The sequence below is a fragment of the Pocillopora damicornis genome, chromosome 10 (genome assembly GCF_964200805.1).
Source record: "Pocillopora damicornis chromosome 10, jaPocDami1.2, whole genome shotgun sequence".
Taxonomy (NCBI): domain Eukaryota; kingdom Metazoa; phylum Cnidaria; class Anthozoa; order Scleractinia; family Pocilloporidae; genus Pocillopora; species Pocillopora damicornis.
In genome coordinates, this window is record NC_142679.1 from 17,975,827 (window position 1) to 17,996,190 (window position 20,364).

Sequence of the window (20,364 nt, forward strand, 5' to 3'; positions counted from 1 at the left end):
CTGGATACAAGCGACCATACCTCATCAACAAGGAATGTTGTCACAATGCTAGGCGTAGAAACTTCAGATGTTTTTCTTTCATCTTGTTGGCCTTTCTCTGTTCCTTTAGACACGCCTTCCACAGCTACTTTGTACTCTTTTGCAGCGCATTCGTACCTAAAAATGTAAGGTGACATTAAGTCCCAACGTTGGGGGGGGGGGGATTATTCAGTTCTGTTCCATCACTTCTCTGAAAGAAAGTAACAAATAGATAGTGGCAGGAAATCCAGGACAAAGAGAAAACAGCAGACTTAAATGCACACTACTAAACTGCTTACAGCATAGAATAGAATACAATTTGTAGCATCACAAAGTATCTAATGTTTTGGACCACCCTTGATAAGTGACAATGAAAGTAAAGCTCTGAGCTTTAAAGAAAATGCCTTCTCGTTAGATCCAATAAAATTCCTGGAAGATTAACCAGGAAATTACAGCTAAATGGAAAGCAGCCCATTTGTTGTCCACTGTTCATGTGTTCAAGATAAAAATTTACGTAAACAAAAAGTGAGGTACAATTTTCAGCGTTCTATGCTCATTTTAACCATTCCTTCACTTACCATCCCTTAGCCTTGGTTACTGTGCCATTCATCCAAGAATATTTCTGACCAGAAACTTGCTCACACCAGGCCATTAAACCAGAGATGGCATGTGCACTCTTCAACTCACACAAGGCATGGGCGGTCAGTGATACAGCTTTGTCAAAGTCTTCACCCTATATTGAAATTATATTTCAGAGGGAAAGCAAAGATGTCTAAAAGACACTCAGTAATATACATTCGACAAATTGTGGTCTCAGAATGCCCTAATCTTAGCCACTTAGCTGTGCATGGATATAGATATGCAGTCTCCATTTAAAATTTGTGTGAAGAGGACCTTGTGCACCAATGACAAGTACCACACACAGGGGCTCCAGCTCGATTTTACCTACATCCTCTCATTTCAGAATTTTCTGTTAGTAGCTGCATACATGTAATTAATACCAAATCAATGCACAGCACCTTGGTGATTCCTGCTGCCTTCATTTCTTGCAATGTTTGAAATCCATGCCAGACAGTTACTGCAGGACAGCCACACAAAGTACCAATGGTCATCACTCCTTTTCTCACTCTGGTAAGCCACTCCATGCAAGTGCCTCGATTTGTGCGGAAAAATATGCGAACAGACTGAAATAGGAATTTTTCAATCAATATCTACAACTAAGCAGAGGATCCACATCTAACATAGCTATTACTACCAGCCAATTCCCACCATAAAAACAAAAAACAGAGCCTTCATTTTTCATGTACCTTGGGTGGTGAAGGCAGACCCACAACACAGCCTTCATAGCCATTGTACATGAGTTTTTCTAGATTCTCCACAAACTGCAGCAGTAGAACAGACTGGAGGTGGTTCATGTAAGATTTTGGACCAGGAGCTGTATAAGAAAAGTAAAAAGGTAAATCAAAGAACAAAGTTTGATGACATCACAACAAAACTTAACTAACAGGAGAAAACTGATTAAAACTTGGGGCAAAGATGAGAAACACATGATGTCTAAACCTGTTTCATTTCCTTCCTCTTCCTTAGACCCTGGCTCTTCATGCTTTCCTTTGTTTTTCTCCTCTTGTTCTCCCCTAGCATCCAGCTCAAACTTCTGTAGAGCACCTAAAAAGAAAATCAGTTTGGAAATTACATCTTTCAAGATCTGACTCTTAATGTTTCTCTGAGACAAATGAAGAAAGTCATACATAAAGTATCTTTTTCATCAAGAACCATTTCTTATGCTGCACTTTGAAGTAAGGAGACAGATCTAAAAGCAGGTTTTACACAGAGAAAAAAGGAACAAATTGGTCTAGATCAAGGGAGCTCATCATGATGAAGGGAGATCATCAAGAACCAAAAAAAATTTACCTTCTATTGACTGGAATGTTTCTTGAGCTCTACCAAGTGGTGTTCGCAAGCGAGACAAAATGCAAAACTGAGCTGCTTCCCATGTGGCCCAGAACCAAAGCAGTGATTGGCATCTGCTAAACTGATGTAAAAAAAAAAAAAAAATCGAATCAATGTCCAACAACAACTACTTGTGGTTAATTATATGTACATGAACTTCCTCCTTAATGTAAGATATACCTGCAGCATCTCTGATTCTGCATACTTCTGAACTCTATTACAACTGTGGAAAAGTCTAAACAACCAGTCAGCATTTGCTTCTTTGCTGCAAGAAAACAGGACAAAAAAATCAACAACTCTGATGGTCTCTGCATGCATGTGTGTCCTCTTTAAAACCCACTGGGCATTAAGGGAAACACCCACAGCTCATCAAACAAAATCAGTAATCACAAATTATGAAACAATTACAATGTCATCCTGTGGATGATATCAACAATTGAATTAACCCTCACAAGTGAACCACATTTGAAGAAATGGCAGAAAAAAAAGCCTAAGAAATTCAGGCTTCGGTTCAGTATGCCAACCACCAACTAAGCTTCCAGTCACATGTTGGTGCTTTCCAAAAAAGCAGTAAAATTGGCCACCAATGAAAGCTGGACAAAAACCAGCATCATGTTGTTGATAACTGAGTTAGGTTGCCTTTCACTGTACTCAACTGAAATACAAACCATTCTGGGAACTTGGTTAACCCTTTACACCCTAATATCATTATACATATTCTCCATACTTTTCTCTATAAATTTCCTTGGGTTCTGACAAGGAAAATTTGTTCAACAATCAAGTTATTCTGTGGTAGGCAATCATTTCCTTTATTCTTGTTTGATTCAGGGGTGATATTGTTGGAAGGAATTAGACACTAGTCACTCTTAAGGGTCAAAGTGTTAACCCTTTAACTCCCATGAGTGACCAAGACAGAGTTTCTCCTTACATTATCAATACAATATCAACAAGATAAGAGATGAGAATACAGAAAAATACCACTTTGGGGATAATTAGTTGATCCAATGTTAAATTCTCTGAACTAAAACTATAACAATTGTATGGTTGACAGTAAGGAGAATTACAATTTGATCTGGGAGAAGAAAAGAGAGAAAGGAACAGTCATACATGTATGTTTTCATGAAAGAGATTGCAATAATTTTAACTGGTATATAATTCACCTACCTTGGAAAGACACCAGACAGAATGAATCCCATGACAATTTGAAAATCATGTGAGTGGAAAGAGCCTGAGGGAGGCTTGATAACATGACCTTTGCGAGCCAACCATACATCACTACAACTGGTTGTCAGAGGTTTGCCAACATGTTCACTGCTTCTACCTTGACTTCTTCTAGACTCAAACAAGCTCTGGCTGAGGGAGCTAAGAGAAATACACCACATTATGGTGGATTTTTTGGTTCTGATGATATAATAATCACAAACAATAAACCAAAAAAAAAACAAAATTATTACAGAAAGTTGTAAGCTGCAGCAACTTTGGTTGGCATAGCTGGTGGAATGATTTTTGGTCACTAAATTTGCAACACCAATTTGGTGACCTGAGTTCCATAGTCACATAATCAGTTGTCATGTTTTTTGTTATCTAGTATTTATGGTCAGTCTACAGTTAAATTGAAACAACATTCTTTATAGATTCACATGTCCACTTTAAACAAACCTTGTTAAAATGTCCATTGGTAGTGTTCCTATAAGTTGCTGGTAACTCGTACAAACATCTTTATTCAAATCCATTAACCGAACAGCACAGTCTTCAAAAAATCTATCATACAAAAAGAAACAATCATTCTGTCACTCATTCAACTTGTTCTTTAAACATGTTGAGAACCAAACAGTACTTACTTTCTTAAGCAGCTCCTGGATAGGACATTAAGGTCAACTAAAATATTCAGGCAGAAAGAAACTTCCAAGGAGATGCTGGGATTATGGTCAAATGCTGTAAAGAAAAATAACAATGACACTCAGAAAGACAGAAGTTAATATTGTCGCTGTTCATCTAATGTTCAGCCAACTTTCATTGTTTTCCACCCCTGCTACAAAACAAAATTAAGGAGATTTTTGGATTGACTACCACGCCCTCTCTCCTTAAAGAAACACAAGGAATTACCTATAAATCAACAGCAATGTGGACAAAACCACATTATTACACTTACAAGATGGCAAAATGCTCTCTGCAATAGAATCCAGGTTTACATGCCTAACAACTGTTCCAAGAACACCACTGGTCACTGCTTTGTCCAAGACCTCCACCAACCAGACTAGACACAATTTTCTAATGAAATATCACTATGGTTAAAGGAATTTTGTCATATTCATAAATAAGTCAGCAGATCCAGTTAAGTTATCAAAGTTGCAACCTTTAAGCTAGATTTCTGCTGTTGTATAATTCAACCTGCATTAGGAGACCTGAATTTTTTTTATGCATATGAAAGAAGAGGTGATGTGATGTGCAGAAAAGTTAAAAGTAGTTGAACTTTTTCTGCCAACACAACTGCTTCATACAGTTCCTTTATTTTATTTGATGCAAGTTAAGTCACTAAAATTCACCTGAGTGTGTTATCATATTAAAATTCTGCACCATTCTAAGAGCATTGAAATCTTTAAATGTTACACTGATTATGTCCCTGTAGCAAAATACCAAAGTGCATATTCTAGATGTATCTCCTCTTATAATGATAATCTAACCAACAATAAGATCAAGTTAACTGAAAAGAAATTTTGTTGAACCTGGAATCTTCTGACGTGCTTGAATTTCCAAGCACTTTGGAAATTAGGCTGAACATTGAAACCATGTCCCCATCTGGTGATGAATGCAAACCCTCTGATGGTGAACCAGGAAGAAAATGGTTGTACCTGAAACAGAACAGGACATGTTAAATGTATACATGTAACTAAGTATGTTAGCACAATCTGACAAAAATCAGAGAAATTTAAGATAAGAGTAACAAATTAAGAAAATGAAAAACAATGATTGTTTTATTTATTAAACTTAATGTAATCAATGGGTCAGAGAAAATACCAGTAGCTTAAATCTACAATAACTCAGGTATAACAACAATGAAATGAAACCCCTCAACTCAGAGAGTTGAAGGGTTGAGAAAAACAGGACGTGAAAGTTAAGTTCTATGGTTTTTCATGTTTCTCCAGGTCTAAATGTTGAGAGAAGCTATATTTATACAGAAACACCTTACCTCTGACAGTATGTGTAAAGAGCATGTAGAATGGTGTATTGTACAGAGGGATGGCACACTGCAATCTTCCATGCACATGCATCCAAATGTTGAGTAAGCAACTGGTAGGTACTTGGGGAAAGCTTCCACAACTGCAAAATAAAATTTTATTAAAAATAAACTTTACATCTGTGCAATTACATGTTGCAATATCAAACAGCAAGAGACAAAAGAGGTTTTGTATCTTTCTGCTAATGAGTAATGAGGAAAACATGTATCCTTGGAATCCACCGCCTTCCATCAACTCACCACCTTCTCTGAACTACAAATAAAAGATCATTTCAAATATTTCAAAAACTCAGTTTTAAATTGGAAAAATGTGTGCCTTCTCTCACCCTCAAAACTGCTGACTTAGTTGTTGCAATCTCAGACAGAGCACACAGATCAAAGATGATGATACTCTCCAACTCATGAGAACTTTGCACCTGTACTGGAATAGGAACAGGGGTACTCCCTTCAGTATTCAGTGCATCACTCTGCATGTCCTTGTCTGCATTAAGTGAACCTGTTTCCTCATTACTGCTACTTGTAAGAGGCTCTAAGTTGCTGTCACTCATTTCAAGGCTTTGAAGTGTCTTATGCAGAAGGTTAAAGCTGCTGATCAGTTCTGTCACAGCAATTCTGAGAGAAAAAATGGATAGAATGAGGAAATATCACACAGCTTTCTTGAAACTTGCAATGTGACATATTCCTGTCACATGCTAATATGAACTTAAAGATCAATCTATCAAAATGATGAGGACTGATAATTATACATGCATTTATGTATGTATTTTACACAATTAATGATAAAGGTCTTGCAGCACGTAAAAGCTTTTCTGGAATACACACTCTTTGATCTATTTCTAATCTAGTCTATTTTTGGAAACCCAAAAAACAAGGTACAAGGCATTGCTGCATTGCTGATATTTCTCAGCAAATCAGTTTGCCTTTAGCCTTCCCAATTAACATTTGCAACTGTAAGTTATAATTACTTTTTCCAAATTCAAACTTTGTTAAAATACCAAAAAACAAAGCAAACAAAAAATTAATTGTGGAAAAAATCTGTGTAAAAGTGCAAAAGAAATACTGTAGGAGAAGACTTTCACCTATAAGCTGTCTCTAAAAGTGGAACATCGTGGATACCAAGGAAACCTTGATAAATCTTCATCACTAATGACAGCACCTGCAATGTTAAAATACAGTAAATTTAGAGAGGGTCCAAACTACTTCTACAAGTGCTGGGCTGAACTTTAAGTGGGGGACTTGTTGACATGGGCCAAGTTGTTCCAAGGCTAACTAGTGCTGACCCAGGGATAAATTTTAATCCAGGTTTCTTTATGCCTTTGTTCAAAGGCCTTTTAGGGATAATTTTCTCTATTCTTTTTAGAGCATCTAATCATCAAATTGTAGAATTATAACTAATAAAATGGATTTTCTTTTAAAGTTTTCAGATCTTAAATCAGATTTCACTCTAACCCTGGGTTACCTAAACCCAGCTTTGAACAACCCAGTCCCTACAGCCAGTACACATTGTGTGCAAGTTAGGATAAAAGAGGTCTGTGTTTGAGCTTACTTGCCTGAGGTCCTAGTGAAAAGAATTTAGTTTCAATGAGTGTCTCTCTAAGTTGTGAATCTAATTACAAGAACGAGGTGTTTAATCAAGATAACAACTTTGAGTATTCTCAGATTAACTGTTTCCTAGATAGCATATGGACTTTATGGGGAGGCTAAGTACTAATCAATTATTCAATTCTCAACCTGATGGCCCAAGAGACTTAAAATTACTTTGTGCAGATCACATGCTGTGTGTGTTGTATCCCTAAAAGTGAACTCATCAAAAGGGGGGCAAGTCTGAATATAAGGAGGTTCCAAATGACTTAAAAATAACTGTAATCTGTTTATATTGTACTCACTGCTTGATCAGAGCATAAGCGCAACTTCATTACAGGAGAGCCTGGTTCTAGGAGTTGTTGAATGAAAGTTGCTGGGATAGCAGTGTTGACATGAATGATGACCTGTCAAAGAGAAAGGACAATAATTTAATTGACAGAGGGATTGTTTAGTTTAAAAATACTGCTAGAAAGTTTAAAAACACAGCTACAGTTTGCAGAGTGCTCTTTGCTTAAGTTTTGTGAAGACTAAAAGCATTGGTAGTTAGCATGTACTGAAACCATAGTTAGCATTGAAGGTGCACTCTGAATAACTCTGAATATCTTTTGCTATTCGCTTCCGAGCAACTGGCACCGACACTGACACTGAAATAGTGCACACTGACTATGAAAAACAAAATGTTGCTGCTAATCTCTCTTGTACTGTCTTTTGCTCAAGAAAGAAAAAGTTGTACTTCAAACACAACACAACAATAATCCAATTTACAGCTTCATTTACCTTCTGTATTAGTTGAAGGGCAGACATTATATGAGGATAAGTGACACATGAACTGCTCTGCAGTTGTTGAATCACAAAAGATGCAGTTATTTCACAGCAACATGAGAAGTAAGGCTGTAACCATGAACACATGGACTCTAAACACTCATTAGCTGAAAAAGAAATAAGAAAGGTGTTGAATTATAAAACATGAATTACAGGTAATTGTGAGAGGCAGTATGATCAAGTGATGAGAGCTCCAGAACTATGATCTGGAGGTCCAATGTTCAAGTCCTTCCCTGACCACCAGATATAGAGATCTCCCTTAGCAGTACTACGTTTACCTTCTTGACCATTCTTGTACACTGTAAATATCTACCTAGTAGTTTGCTTTCTTGTCGGTTTAGGTTTTAATAATATTATGTTTGATTTAACAAGAAAATTGACAAACCTACCTGACACAAAGAGCTTTTCATAATAGTAAGAGTACCCAGACATGTTGATGCACTGAATAATCCTTTGAATCAACTGAAACAAAAACACAATGGTGTGTGATTGGTTCATGCTGATATGTATACCTAATATCATTAAAGTATTAATCCTGTTGACACCTTCTAATAGAAGAAGTCTTCTTCCTCTATATATAGCAAAAGAAAATGAAGGAAAGCAGTTGATACCTCTGTTAAATATGGAGGTGTAATGGATGGACTTCTATTTGGTGAAAAGCTTGGTCCTATGCCATTTACAACTGTTGTAAATACTCTGAAAACCAGAGTGAAAAATAAAAATTTTAATATAGAAATATTACAAATAACTTTAGAGCATAACAAAGACACTGCAAGAGTTATAGCTGGTTACTAGTGATCCTTCATGGTAAAACTTATTTTTTTCCACCAATGGCAGCCATCCAAGAAAAAGTTGATATACCATCTTAACTATCACCAAAACTATTGTATTATTAATTAAGCATTCACCTTCCTCTCAAGGTCAAAATGTAACATATCATGGAAATATCAATACACTTTCCAACAAGCTTGTGACTGGAAAAGACCAACCCATCACTTTGATCCTATTATCTTGTTTTAAAAACAAATTCTCTTAACCGATTACAACAAAATGTATGGCAGTTGGAGAGGGGAATTAAGGCTCTCTAGTCCAGTTAATTCTAGATGTTAAATAGTTCATATTCCTTGTACTGCAATCGGAATGGAATTGCTACTTCACCTCACTAGTGCTGTCAGCCTTGGGAGAGACACATAAGGTGATGGGATTTCATCTGAGGAGACCACTTGGTTAGACAACATGCCTAGTTCCTGATGATAAGTACAGTAACCAAAAGTCAAGTAAAGAAGATTGCAGATTTTAACCTCCATCTTTGAATAAAGAACAATGGTAAACCTTCAAGTGTCGCACATATGGGATTTTTTCACCAGCAATCTGATATAAGTGATATCTCAAAACAGAGTTCAGTAGTTCTAAATTCTACAATGATACCAAACCAAAGCCTAAAAATGGCTGAGTACTTGCTGTGCCATTTTTAAAGGAGAATTATTACCATAAGTCGCATCCATCACTTACTGTTTCAAAAACAAAATTCAATCAAAAATGACCATATGAAAAACTGCATGATGGAAACCTTTCATGAAACTAATTGTTTTTTCCTCCTTACTTCTGCATAAGCTTCCATATCTTCCAAAAACTGACTGAGCAGTGTTAGCGAAAAGGCCATGTCTGATGCCCAGTAGTCATGCAGCTTTACCAGACATTCTGCGATATAGAAAATCAGTCAGTCATTAGAGATAGGAGCATGAACTGCAATGGACAGTTGGAGGAGGGATGGTGAAGAAATACAAATTTTTTTAGGATAGTTAAAAAAAGGTTATTTGTTACATCTATAATGAACTGTAGCAAAATTTACTGTTTCATGGTGATGTACAGTCAAGAACTCTGACTCAGCAAAAAACAAAAAACATTTCAAGAAAATATACATAACAACAGCACAGAAATAAAACATGACTGATTTTAGTTATGTGTCTATCACAATTAAAATAAATAATCATATTATGGTTTGACTATTGTCTGTAAAAGTTCAAAATCTTTTCCAAACTTATATGTGAAGTTGCTGAGACAAAAATAAAAAAAGCCAAGCTAAGGTGTCTCAGCAACTTGGATAAAAATGCTAGACTTAAATCCTTGCTAAATGTCATTAATACCAGAAAAATACACAACTGCCACCAAACCTGAAGTGTAGCTGGTAAGAGATGCCTGCTGAGAAGTGTCAATATGCCATCCAACAAGGATGTCAACAGTATCCTAAAAACCCAAATGGAAAACCAAAAATGTATTGAGAGAGAAGTTTTCTTTTTTCAATTAGAGTGGTATAATTGTCCATGTTCAGTATATTTGTGCCTGAGCCAGAAAAAAATGGGTTGAATACATCCATTTGATAACAATGGAGTAGATAAGTAGTTACAATCATAACAATTCACAGATTATCCTTCCAAACTTATCAAATAGAGCTTACCCTGAAATGACCAGCAAAAGCATGTGGATAGTCTATGGCAATTGGCATCATCACATTCAGGGCTGCACGTAGTAAGTCTGTCAATCAACAACATCACATTTACATTGTTTACAATACATCCAAGCATATAATGAAAGCATTTAAGCATTTACAATTTAATCTCTCTCATCATTTACCAATACCCAATTATATTATAATAATTCTAAATAAGTTTTCCCTAATACCTGAAGTGTCTACATTTTCCAAGATATTTTGCAAGCTGCTCATGACATTCTGCAAATAATAAAGAATTTTATTGTTAGAAACAAAGGTCCTTTTTTATCAGAATGAGAAGTCAAGAGAGGGTAATCGACTACTGCTTCTTACCGTCATAAAATCCCTGAAGTATTTGTTCTTAGTGTCTACTTGGATTGCCTTTTGGAAAAAATGATACAAAGATCAATTAAATTATTTATTCAGTTATCAAAATTATTAAACAAAGTAAAATACAAACCAACCCAGTTTCAAAAGACCATCCAAGTCAAATTCCATTTTAAACTATACCATCTCCTCTTTAAAAGTTGATAAAAGGAAGGATAGATGTTGTGGAAATGGTGACTACTGACACAATCAGAGGGAGATATCACAGTTCACAATACAATTCCTATCACACCAAGTTCTTTTTTATCCATGCAATGATTTTTTCACTTTTATTGATCACAAATGTGAAGTAAAACACCAAAAAAAATATAATTCTCATATAAAAAAGATTCCTTGCTATCACTAAGAGAGAAAGGTGTGAAGGTTTGCCATTGTCAGTAGATGGACCAAATATTTAATCAAGTGTCCAAAATAGGTAGACACATAATAGAAACATAATGCATAGTAGAAACCAGATAATAATGATTGAAACCCAATAAAATGTAAAAAAAAAAACTACCTTGTAAAGTGCTGTTAGCAGCAAGATCTTTACTTCATCTGATGCAGATGACTCAAGCTTGGCAAATATCCACTGAAAAAATCTTTGAAATAAAAATATTAATAAATTAAGTACACTTATCATAATAGCACCAAGAGTTTTCAAGGGAGGTAACTGGTTGATTGCAAAATTTGGTTTATAAAGGCTTTTGACTTTTCCTTTCAATTCCCATTCTATTGCCAATTAAGCCATAAAAATAAAGAGCACTGAGATGTATGTATGCTTGTCAGATTTAAATGTGTCTGGCTTGAATTCAAAGAAACAGTTACCTTCCAGCTTCATTGCCTAAAATTCCACCAATTATACCACCACATGTTGCTATTTTTTCCTTCAGCTCAGGTTGTCCCCTGAAATTATTTTGAACATAAAAATATTTACCAAAAGCAACTTATTGTAAACATTTTCACTGAAGACTTCACTTGAAGCAAAAAGTGGTTAAAATAATCTAAACAAACTATCCTCTAGTTCACTAAATATTTTAACAAATTTGATGCATTGGCACAGCAGCAGACAGTGTTTGCATCCAAGAAATCCAAATCTTGGCCCACTGAAAGTACAATGCTATGTAAGAAACGAATTTATCAGTTAATCCCTTTTTAGTCCATACATCTTAAAGCATGAACATTTCTAAATGCAACATTTTTTTTGTTCTCTTTCTACATGAGGCAAGAAAATTAGGCCCACAAGGTTATCATGACATGTCTGCCTCCTGAAGAAGAGTTTAGTTACCTTTCAAAGAGTATATCTTCTACAACTACAAATAGATTCTCTGCATGCTTGTCTACCACCTGGAAATAAAAGGTACCTTCAGGTGAAAAATCCATGGTGATCAACAACAAAAACAATACAATCTCACAAGCTAAAAAAAGGGAAACCCTTTTTTGACAAGTTTAAGGAATCATTTGAACTTTGAAATTTTTGTTTTCAAATGAAGGTGTTCAGTCAATACTAATAAAGCCCTAGCAATTTTAATCATTATATATGTATATCTTGCAGTACCTGAGAATTCTCAGGAGCATTAAGGAATTCCTCAAACTGTTGAGCTGCAGTCAAACGCCTGTCTCGCTCAGACTCTTTGGTAATCCTCTTAACAAGATGCGACAAACGAGAATCATCGCCAAACATATTAATTTGCTCTGAAAGTAAAACAACCATACCTTCAGTACACAATAAGTCTTCCCACAAGCCTTGCAGCCCTTGCAGTTCACGATTACCTCAGTTCCCAGAGTATGAAATTACTGCAAGAATTCCTGATCCTCCCTTGAATGGGATGGTGGTCCCCTACTAGTCACCCCCCTAGAATTTGGCCAAGTTCCCGTGATAGTTTAATCATGTGCATTTCTACCATTGCATTAAGACAGGTACAGTGAGAATAAGTAAGGTGGCATGCCTAAGAACACAACATAACACAAAAACAGTCCTAAAACTTGTCATAGTGCAAGTGTCTGAGACATTACCCAATACTTGCACCAGCTCTTTACAACCATGATGTTCCTTGTTTTTTTGTTCTTTCCTACTTGTTGTTGCTAGGAATTTACAATCCTTGCATCAATGGTCTCTTGCATTTTCAATGATTTAGAGAAATTTTAAGCTAATCAGAGTTAAGGGAGTGGGGGGAAGGTTCATCTCGCATACATCTATGTTCTAGAGACCATAAAAATGCTAATGCAGTTGGTTTGTTTGTCTCTATGCTTTCTTCTTCAGGAGATTTGCTCTGGTACAGTGACTGGGGGAGCAATTTTAGAAATGTTTTAGTTAACTTCCCCATTTCCTTGAGAACATATGGATAATCTATTTGGAATCTACTCAAACGATTTTTGTAAGTCAGCAAATTGACAAAAGGTAAACAAAAAAATTGTAAACCTGTTTAAAATAACAAGTTACAAACAAGAAAAAAGAAACAAGCAATTAATAAAATGAATAATATCAAATAAGCTTGTCAAACCAATAAACATCGATAGGAAAGAGTATTTTAAAAGTGAATTTAGACTATGTACCACCGTCACGATATAAAAACCAATTAGGAAGGAAAGAGGTGTCATAAACAAGTAAAGCCGGAAGCCGAAATTAGCGCAATCACCAATTTCCTTTTGATGAATATCAAAAATGTATCGGTCTAAAGAACTAATCAAAAGTTGAGCAGATGGTACTTTAAAATATCGCGTCAGCAAAACAACTACGATTGCAAGTGATTTTCCAAAAATAGTGTATCATTTACAACTGCGGCTTTCAAATTCAGACAACGGAACTGATTACAACGAGAATTTGTAATTGTCTCTCGCGAGTATGCAAATTATCTGCACAAAATCTTTGTGATACGCCAGATATTCAAGAAAGGTGGTAGAAATATGTTAAATCGTTGCACTAACCATTAGTGGAACCTTTAGAACCAAAACTGTCTCGATTTAACTCCCTTGAAGGATCTCGGTTGGGTTCACCTCTTCCGCGAGGAGGTAGTTTCTCAGACTCTGAGCGTGGCTTTCCTTTATCCTTATCAGTGGCTTTGCTGCCTTCTCTATCAGGTACATGTACATCTCTTCTACCTTCCTCATTTCTACGTCTACCTCGCTCATCTTTCTTTTCAGGGCGTCGTCTGGAGTTCCGCCCATTCCGTTGTTCTCTCTCTCGATCTCTTTCTCTTTCACTTTGAGTACTTGTCGTGCTACTAACTGAGTCTGCAGAGTGGTCTCGGCCTCTGTTTCGCTGAGAACGATCTCTGCGTGTTTGCCTACCACGGCCCTGTGGTCTGGCGCTCATACCATTTCATTCTGCCATAAAAAGTCTCCACAAAAAACAACAAATTCACGCGTGAGCCTTACACAGCGCCGAGCGCCATTTTGAATACCGAAAAAGTGCCTCGTTTTCATGTTCCTTCAGCTGTTTCCCAGAAAAACCAAGATGGCGGTGGTTTACTAACCCTTCACTTCCTGTTTAGGAACGAAAACATTCAAAATGTGTTAGTTCTCTTGTGGCTAAATCGACCTAATACGGCTTAAATCGAAGTCTGAACGAGATAGGAAATTATCTTTACTGGAACAACATGGGATCTCTATTTAGCAAGAAGAAAGAGCCTGGGCCTGAAAAACCAAAGATTACAGAACAAGACAAAGCAGTTTTGGTGAGTCGCCAAGGCTTAACGTTAAGCTTTTTAAGCCATCAAGCCCTTCTGTTTCATGGAGAAGTAATGTCAAAGAGTCCATTTTTGGACAGTGTAAATCAAATTGAGATCTGTCTCAGTTAATTACTTTTTATATGTACTGTAGCTCATGCATAGTTTTAGATATTATTGTCAAGCTATTATATCATTATTGAGAGGGGAACATATCATCATTACAAATCAAATTATCATATTATCATTATCAGTGTAGATCAAATTGGTAAGGGTTATCAACCTCAGCCTTCAGCTTTTGCTGATAACCCTCACCTTGATCTTAATTATTCTGGATATCACAAAAACCTAATCCAATAATTGTTTGTTATTTGTTATTATTATTATTATTATTATAATTATTATTATTAATGTTATTCTTGTCATTTCATTTAGGCATTGAAGCAGCAGAGGGACAAGTTAAAACAATACCAGAAAAAGGTAGAAAGGAATAATTTATTCAGGTTCAAAATGTCTTTGATAAAGCACTAGTCTCAAATCAGTTCTTAGATCACATATTCTGGGGTTCTAATAATTTTAGAGTAAAATTTGAGTTTCTATGAACCACCTATATTGCATTTTTTGCTGCGTACTTCAAATTTTATTGAAACCACAGGAATTTTCATCAACAGTGTGTGTCAAACATTACTCCAAATTGATTTTGTGTTGTTTCACTTTGAGTTTCTGATCTGTCTTGAGCTCTATAGCTAGCTTCATCCTTTAACCCTTTAACTCCCAAAATTTAGTCTTTAATTCTCCTCTCTAGCTGCCACACATTTCCTTGTATTTTATTTTCAAGAATATGGTATTAGATCAAGATAACAAAGCTAGCTTCTACTTGATAAATTTGAGTATTCTCATACCCTGTTAGCAGGATAATGATTGGATAAATATAGGGGGAAGTCACCTGTTAATCACTACTGGGAGTTAAAGGGTTTAACCAATCAAATAAAACACCCTTCAGACCTTTTTACACTTGTAACCACAACCTGGTCAATGACGCTTGAGGCTGGTAACATATTGTATTAGTTTTCTTGGGCTCCTTGTTACATTTTATTTCATTTTTATTACCTGCTGTCAGTGATAACTTTGGCTCAGGTTTACCATGCTTAATAATTGAGCCAGGCCCTTCAAACTGCATGCTTCAAAAATTGATCTGAAGAGTTCTTTATACAGAGTGTTCAAATACAACCCAAATGTAGTTGTCTTATCAGCATCTGAGAGTTTTTTTATCATTTCAGCTCTATTCTTAACAAATTTTACTGTAAAATAGATACAACTCAATCTTGAAAAAGAAAGACAATTGGCAAAAAAGTTGTTACAAGAAGGAAAGAAAAAGTAAGTTTTGACAATGTTTTAAAGTGAAGGACCTAGGGTTTTGAGACCAACCAGATAATATAGTTCTGTCAACTGAGTTGATAAATTATGTTAGTTGGCTATCATAAAGAGTTTATAAAGCTTATAGCCCTTTTCAGAGCAAAAGCCCTTTTGTTAGTCCTTTTGCTCTGGTGAAGGGCTAACACACAAAATGTCAGCTTCAGAAACTCTTTGTGGTGGCCAATCATCTTATTAATAAAATTATCTACAGTATGAACAGTTTACATAAGTTTATGATATTTAAATCTTCAGTTCTTTGAACAATAAGGTTTTTTATTTGTTATACAACATTAAAAAGTCTCAAGGAGGCACAATGAGTTAAGTTTAATATGACAATGTGTATAGTGAGGGAACTTAAATGAAGCCACAAGGCTTATATAAGGTTAGATTTCCTACCAAAAGAACATAAGCTCTTACCAACAGGTGATAAAACAGATCTAGGTCAAGGAGGAAAATAAGAAAAAATCTTAGTTGATAATTGAAGAAAGTTAAATTTTTTCTTTTTTATTGTGCAGTAAAGCAAAGCTTCTGCTTAAGAAAAAGAGATACCAGGAACAGACATTGGAGAGGACAGACAACCAGCTGGAGAACTTAGAAAAAATGGTTTGTTAACAGACGTATAAATTATATTCATGCACTTCATCAAACTTATAGGAGCTTACTTACCAGTATAATATGATTTGATCTGTTGTGATCTCAATTTATGACTTGAGACAGAGATGGACTTAAACTTATGTCTAAAGCTTTTATTGTAGTTCGATAAAAACCCTGCAACTAAAGGGGGGGGGGGGGGCAATTTTTGCTGGTTAAGTGTGGCTGGCCTCAAAGGATCCCCCTACCCCAATATAGTATATTCTTTTGCCAATTATAGACCCTATCTTAGTCACTTTTAGTACCTTGGTAACAACTTCTTAACTGCAAATCTTTCCATCTTTAATACCTTACGAACCAGAATTTTATTTTCCCCAAAATCCTGAAAGTTTGCAACCCCATTCTTAGACTAGTAACTCCAATGAATCCAGTCAAGGAAATGTGATCTCATCCAGTGGTGCATCCCCACTAGGCTATTACTAGGATGTATCCCCCCCGGTTTGTTGCACATTCATCAAATTCCAAAGGTGTGCAGCACTGTCTTACCTCCTTTGACCCCTAATCAAAGGGGTTACAAAAATACTTTTCTCCCTCTGGGTACTTGACCCATCATAAAATAAAAGATTCAAGTAAGAGACAAAGAGTGATCATTGTATAACAGGTCCAAGATGTTGAGTTTGCTCAAATTCAACTTCAAGTAGCTGATGGACTGAAGCAAGGAAATGAAGCTCTGAAGAAAATGCATGAGGTAACTATGTAAAATTAAAAAGTACTCTTTTCTTTGGCCTTTACATTGATTCAATGACTCCAAATGAGGTGACGCGGAACATGAGCTGATCACTGGAGTTGAGTGAATCAATCAGAACATTAGTAATGCAATATCTGCAGTTTTAAATTCAATAACTAATATTAACTAATATTAACAAATCAAAATTTGCAAGTAGAATGTCATGTCAATTTTTTTTCTGGTCAAAGGAAGTGAATTGTACTTTTTGTCTCAGATAATGTCCATTGAAGATGTAGAAAGAATAATGGATGAAACCAGGGAAGGAATTGAGTATCAGAGGGTGAGTGATATCAATTGAAAAGCTTTGATTTCTGCAGTTTTTAACCAAATGTTAAAAAAAAACTTTGATTTTCTTTCCACAGGAGATTGACGAACTTTTAAGTGGAAGTTTGACTCAGGAAGATGAAGATGCTGTGTTACAAGAATTAGAGGAGATGACAAAGGTTTGTACTTTGTATCTTCTGCTGACCTTCTTTTCACACCAGGGTCCTTGATTATGAGTAGCAGAGTGGGAATGAGGATGCATTTATGAGACAAGGGGTACAAAGCCAACCTCCTTCACAGGATCTCTCTTCTTCCCTTTCTTTATAGCAAATAAAAAGGGGAGAAGAGAGATCCTGGGAACCAGGTTTGTTCAAAGCAAGGGCACTTTTGATTTAACCTTTTTCACCCAAACATCAGTATGCATATTCTCCACACTGTTCTTCACACATTTCTTAAGGTGCTGACAAGGAGAATTTGTTTGCCAATCAAAAGGTTCCTTCCCTGGTGACTATTTCCTTTATTTTCATGATCTTAATGTACAATTCAGGAGTGATATTGTAGGGAGACATTAGATGCTTGTCAGTCTTTGGGTTTTAACGGTTAATAAGGTGGGAAGGTGTGAAAGATTTGTTTTAAATACCCTTTTCCTTTCATTGGTGGTTAGTCTGTGACAGAGAAGCTTCCAGAAGTACCAACAGAAGAACCATTACCAGAAGTTCCCTCAGAAGAACCTGGTATGTATGAGCTATCTTGTACATCTACACACTGTCAGGTTCTTTAATCCTTTTTTTTGTTGTCCCAAATATCCATACCTATCCAGTGGTAGATTTTCTTGATTTGAACTGCAGCTTTGTATCAAATTGTGTTTCAAGTTAGACATCCCTTCACTTTGGAATTTTCAGTTACCCTTCTTAGGGCAGGTATGGATATTTTCTGGAACTACACATTTTTGTGAAATTTGTTGCAGGAAAGATTGTTGGCCATTCCTCAATGTATGTTTATTATTCTTTTTCTCCAACAGTTGAGAAAAGACCACAGAAGGAAAAGAAAGATGAAAGAAAAGCAGAAGTGGTCCCAGCATTATAGACATAGCTGGAGGGTTTCTATCATGATGATCAAATTAATTCATGTCACCCATGGCCAGTGCTTTAGCTTATTGTAAAATTCTCTCTCAGTTATAGCACAAGGTGGCTGATATAAACTAACCAATAGTAATAAACATGAGAAAGCTCATTTACACGTGGCCATGATGGATGTCTCTACACTAATCCCATCGTCTCTAATGGGACGCGTTTATTCATTAGTATTCAAAGGAATTACGGTCAACTCGCCGACGGTCCAACTCGCTGTAGAGACATCGGCGAGTTGGTCCTCAATCCAATACAACTTATTAGAAGTTAAACATACAGAAAAGTAAATGATATTTAGTAAAAAAACACTGGTGAACATTGGTGAACATCAAACAGAAGCTTAAACATTGGTGAACATTGGTGAACATCACCAATGACTATAACAGCTTAAGACACGAATGAGTTATTGTGCGACAACAACACCGTAAAGACTCATCATGTCAGTCGCTCAGATTTTTTAAAGAAAACTTGGCTTTCTAGACAAGATCTTTAGTAAAAAGCAATTCTTTTTATTTGCAACAAAGTTGCATTAAACATTGGTGAACATTGTGTTTTTTTTTTTTTTACTAAATATTGTTTACTTTTCTGTATGTTTAACTTCTAATAAGTTGTATTGGATTGAGGACCAACTCGCCGATGTCTCTACTTGATTTTATATGTCAGCGAGTTGGCATCAGCGAGTTGGTCTGTTGGCGAGTTGACTGGATACCATTCAAAGAACTTAACGATAACTGAACATTCCATTCAGCTTACTATCTGTACAAGATATTTAATCTGAGTTGACAAAATTTTGCATGCTCTGCATAAAGTAGTATTCAAAGCACTAATCTTTCAGGCATGTTCAGAAAAAATTTAGATATTGGAAAGAAATCATATAAACCCAGAGGATATGGTTAAATGTTTTGTTTTCTGTTTTTTTTTTTTTTTTGGCTCTAAACTTAACAGGAGTGAACAAATTGAAAGAGCTCTATCAAATGATGCATTCAAGAACTAATTAACAAAAAGGTTTCAATTCCCTTTTTATTAAATTAAATATTAATAGTTCCCTGGCTAAAAAATTAAGAGTACAAGCTTTAAACTCTCCAACCTTTAGTTTTCAAGAGATAAATGATCTCATTTTTTAATCCACAGAAGAGTGCAAGTCAAATTGTATCTTTACAATTTAAGCCAATTAATACTTTATTGCATCTCCATTATTGCTCATCCTGTTTACAAACCCACCATATTTTTAGGACTTTCTGTGCCTTACACCTGATCTTAAAATAATTTTTTTGTTGTTCTTGTTGTTATTACTAGTTTCCCCATAAAGGGTATAAAATAGATAAAAATAGTAAAATTGGTGTTTGTTTATAAAGTAGAGAAGTTTAATTTACTAATATCTAGTTGCATATCTGCATGTTCTAAAGTGCTTGTGATAGCCAAATCTAAGTGAAGTCTTCAGATGGGGTTCGCAATATTTTCACAAGGGGTGGGTGGTACCATGCAACCAAAGTGTGGCAGCGAAGCCAATCAACTAAGTATTGATCAGAAAGATTTGATTCAGTAAGAAGGACATAAGAACCCAGCCAAAAATAATAAAGTTTGACCCTAGGGCCCCGACATGAGAACCTGTGACGTGACCAGCTTCAAAATCTCTGTGAGAACCTCCAAAACTGTTTGCCCTCAAGTTCCTTCTTTCTCTTCCACGACATCAAATCTAAATTGGATAATAGACAGATCGATCCACAGGAAGTACCACAGAAGTTGTTCAGTATGGTTTAGAAAGTGAGGCAAAGGCTTTTAATGAGCCCTCTATGATAAGGAGATTTGTTATTGCTGCTGTTGTTGATGTGGTACTTGTTGTTGTACCATATTCTTCTGTTAAAGTTGTTCCCTTTTTGTTTACCAATTTGTACATTGTATCTTACAGGAAACTATGCAATAGAGCCTGTAGAACCACTTGATCATAACCCTTTTTCCTATCAACCCATGAGGTTACTATTGGTAACTAACAGATGTCATATTATTTTGATGCCCTGGAAAAATTATGCTTGTGATAC

General features: G+C 35.8%; 2 protein-coding genes across 2 annotated transcripts in view; one reads left to right on the forward strand and one right to left on the reverse strand.

The window, feature by feature from the left end:
- LOC113666066 (serine/threonine-protein kinase SMG1) overlaps positions 1 to 13,886 on the reverse strand; it is a 41,742-nt gene extending 27,856 nt beyond the window's left edge. Inside the window, exons 1-30 of the mRNA XM_027181825.2 lie at positions 13,398 to 13,886; positions 12,028 to 12,164; positions 11,758 to 11,816; positions 11,298 to 11,375; positions 10,990 to 11,071; positions 10,437 to 10,484; positions 10,295 to 10,343; positions 10,071 to 10,147; positions 9,787 to 9,859; positions 9,216 to 9,313; positions 8,771 to 8,859; positions 8,224 to 8,308; positions 8,002 to 8,074; positions 7,568 to 7,719; positions 7,093 to 7,194; positions 6,286 to 6,362; positions 5,533 to 5,818; positions 5,159 to 5,289; positions 4,695 to 4,820; positions 4,121 to 4,239; positions 3,810 to 3,903; positions 3,628 to 3,729; positions 3,133 to 3,330; positions 2,149 to 2,233; positions 1,930 to 2,050; positions 1,579 to 1,683; positions 1,326 to 1,453; positions 1,038 to 1,202; positions 597 to 751; positions 21 to 156 (exon numbers count right to left, since the gene is read on the reverse strand). Coding sequence (XP_027037626.2) covers positions 21 to 156; positions 597 to 751; positions 1,038 to 1,202; positions 1,326 to 1,453; positions 1,579 to 1,683; positions 1,930 to 2,050; positions 2,149 to 2,233; positions 3,133 to 3,330; positions 3,628 to 3,729; positions 3,810 to 3,903; positions 4,121 to 4,239; positions 4,695 to 4,820; positions 5,159 to 5,289; positions 5,533 to 5,818; positions 6,286 to 6,362; positions 7,093 to 7,194; positions 7,568 to 7,719; positions 8,002 to 8,074; positions 8,224 to 8,308; positions 8,771 to 8,859; positions 9,216 to 9,313; positions 9,787 to 9,859; positions 10,071 to 10,147; positions 10,295 to 10,343; positions 10,437 to 10,484; positions 10,990 to 11,071; positions 11,298 to 11,375; positions 11,758 to 11,816; positions 12,028 to 12,164; positions 13,398 to 13,785 — 3,618 coding nt within the window. The 5' untranslated portion in view covers positions 13,786 to 13,886. The remainder of the gene's footprint in view (positions 1 to 20; positions 157 to 596; positions 752 to 1,037; positions 1,203 to 1,325; positions 1,454 to 1,578; positions 1,684 to 1,929; positions 2,051 to 2,148; positions 2,234 to 3,132; positions 3,331 to 3,627; positions 3,730 to 3,809; positions 3,904 to 4,120; positions 4,240 to 4,694; positions 4,821 to 5,158; positions 5,290 to 5,532; positions 5,819 to 6,285; positions 6,363 to 7,092; positions 7,195 to 7,567; positions 7,720 to 8,001; positions 8,075 to 8,223; positions 8,309 to 8,770; positions 8,860 to 9,215; positions 9,314 to 9,786; positions 9,860 to 10,070; positions 10,148 to 10,294; positions 10,344 to 10,436; positions 10,485 to 10,989; positions 11,072 to 11,297; positions 11,376 to 11,757; positions 11,817 to 12,027; positions 12,165 to 13,397) is intronic.
- A 133-nt stretch (positions 13,887 to 14,019) lies between these two features.
- LOC113666074 (charged multivesicular body protein 6-A) lies at positions 14,020 to 18,428 on the forward strand. Its single transcript, XM_027181837.2, has 9 exons — positions 14,020 to 14,146; positions 14,573 to 14,617; positions 15,450 to 15,514; positions 16,069 to 16,156; positions 16,806 to 16,892; positions 17,146 to 17,211; positions 17,294 to 17,374; positions 17,860 to 17,929; positions 18,217 to 18,428. Exons 1-9 carry the CDS (start codon positions 14,069 to 14,071, stop codon positions 18,279 to 18,281), a joined length of 645 nt encoding a protein of 214 aa, XP_027037638.1. The 5' UTR covers positions 14,020 to 14,068; the 3' UTR covers positions 18,282 to 18,428.
- Positions 18,429 to 20,364: the final 1,936 nt, after the last annotated feature.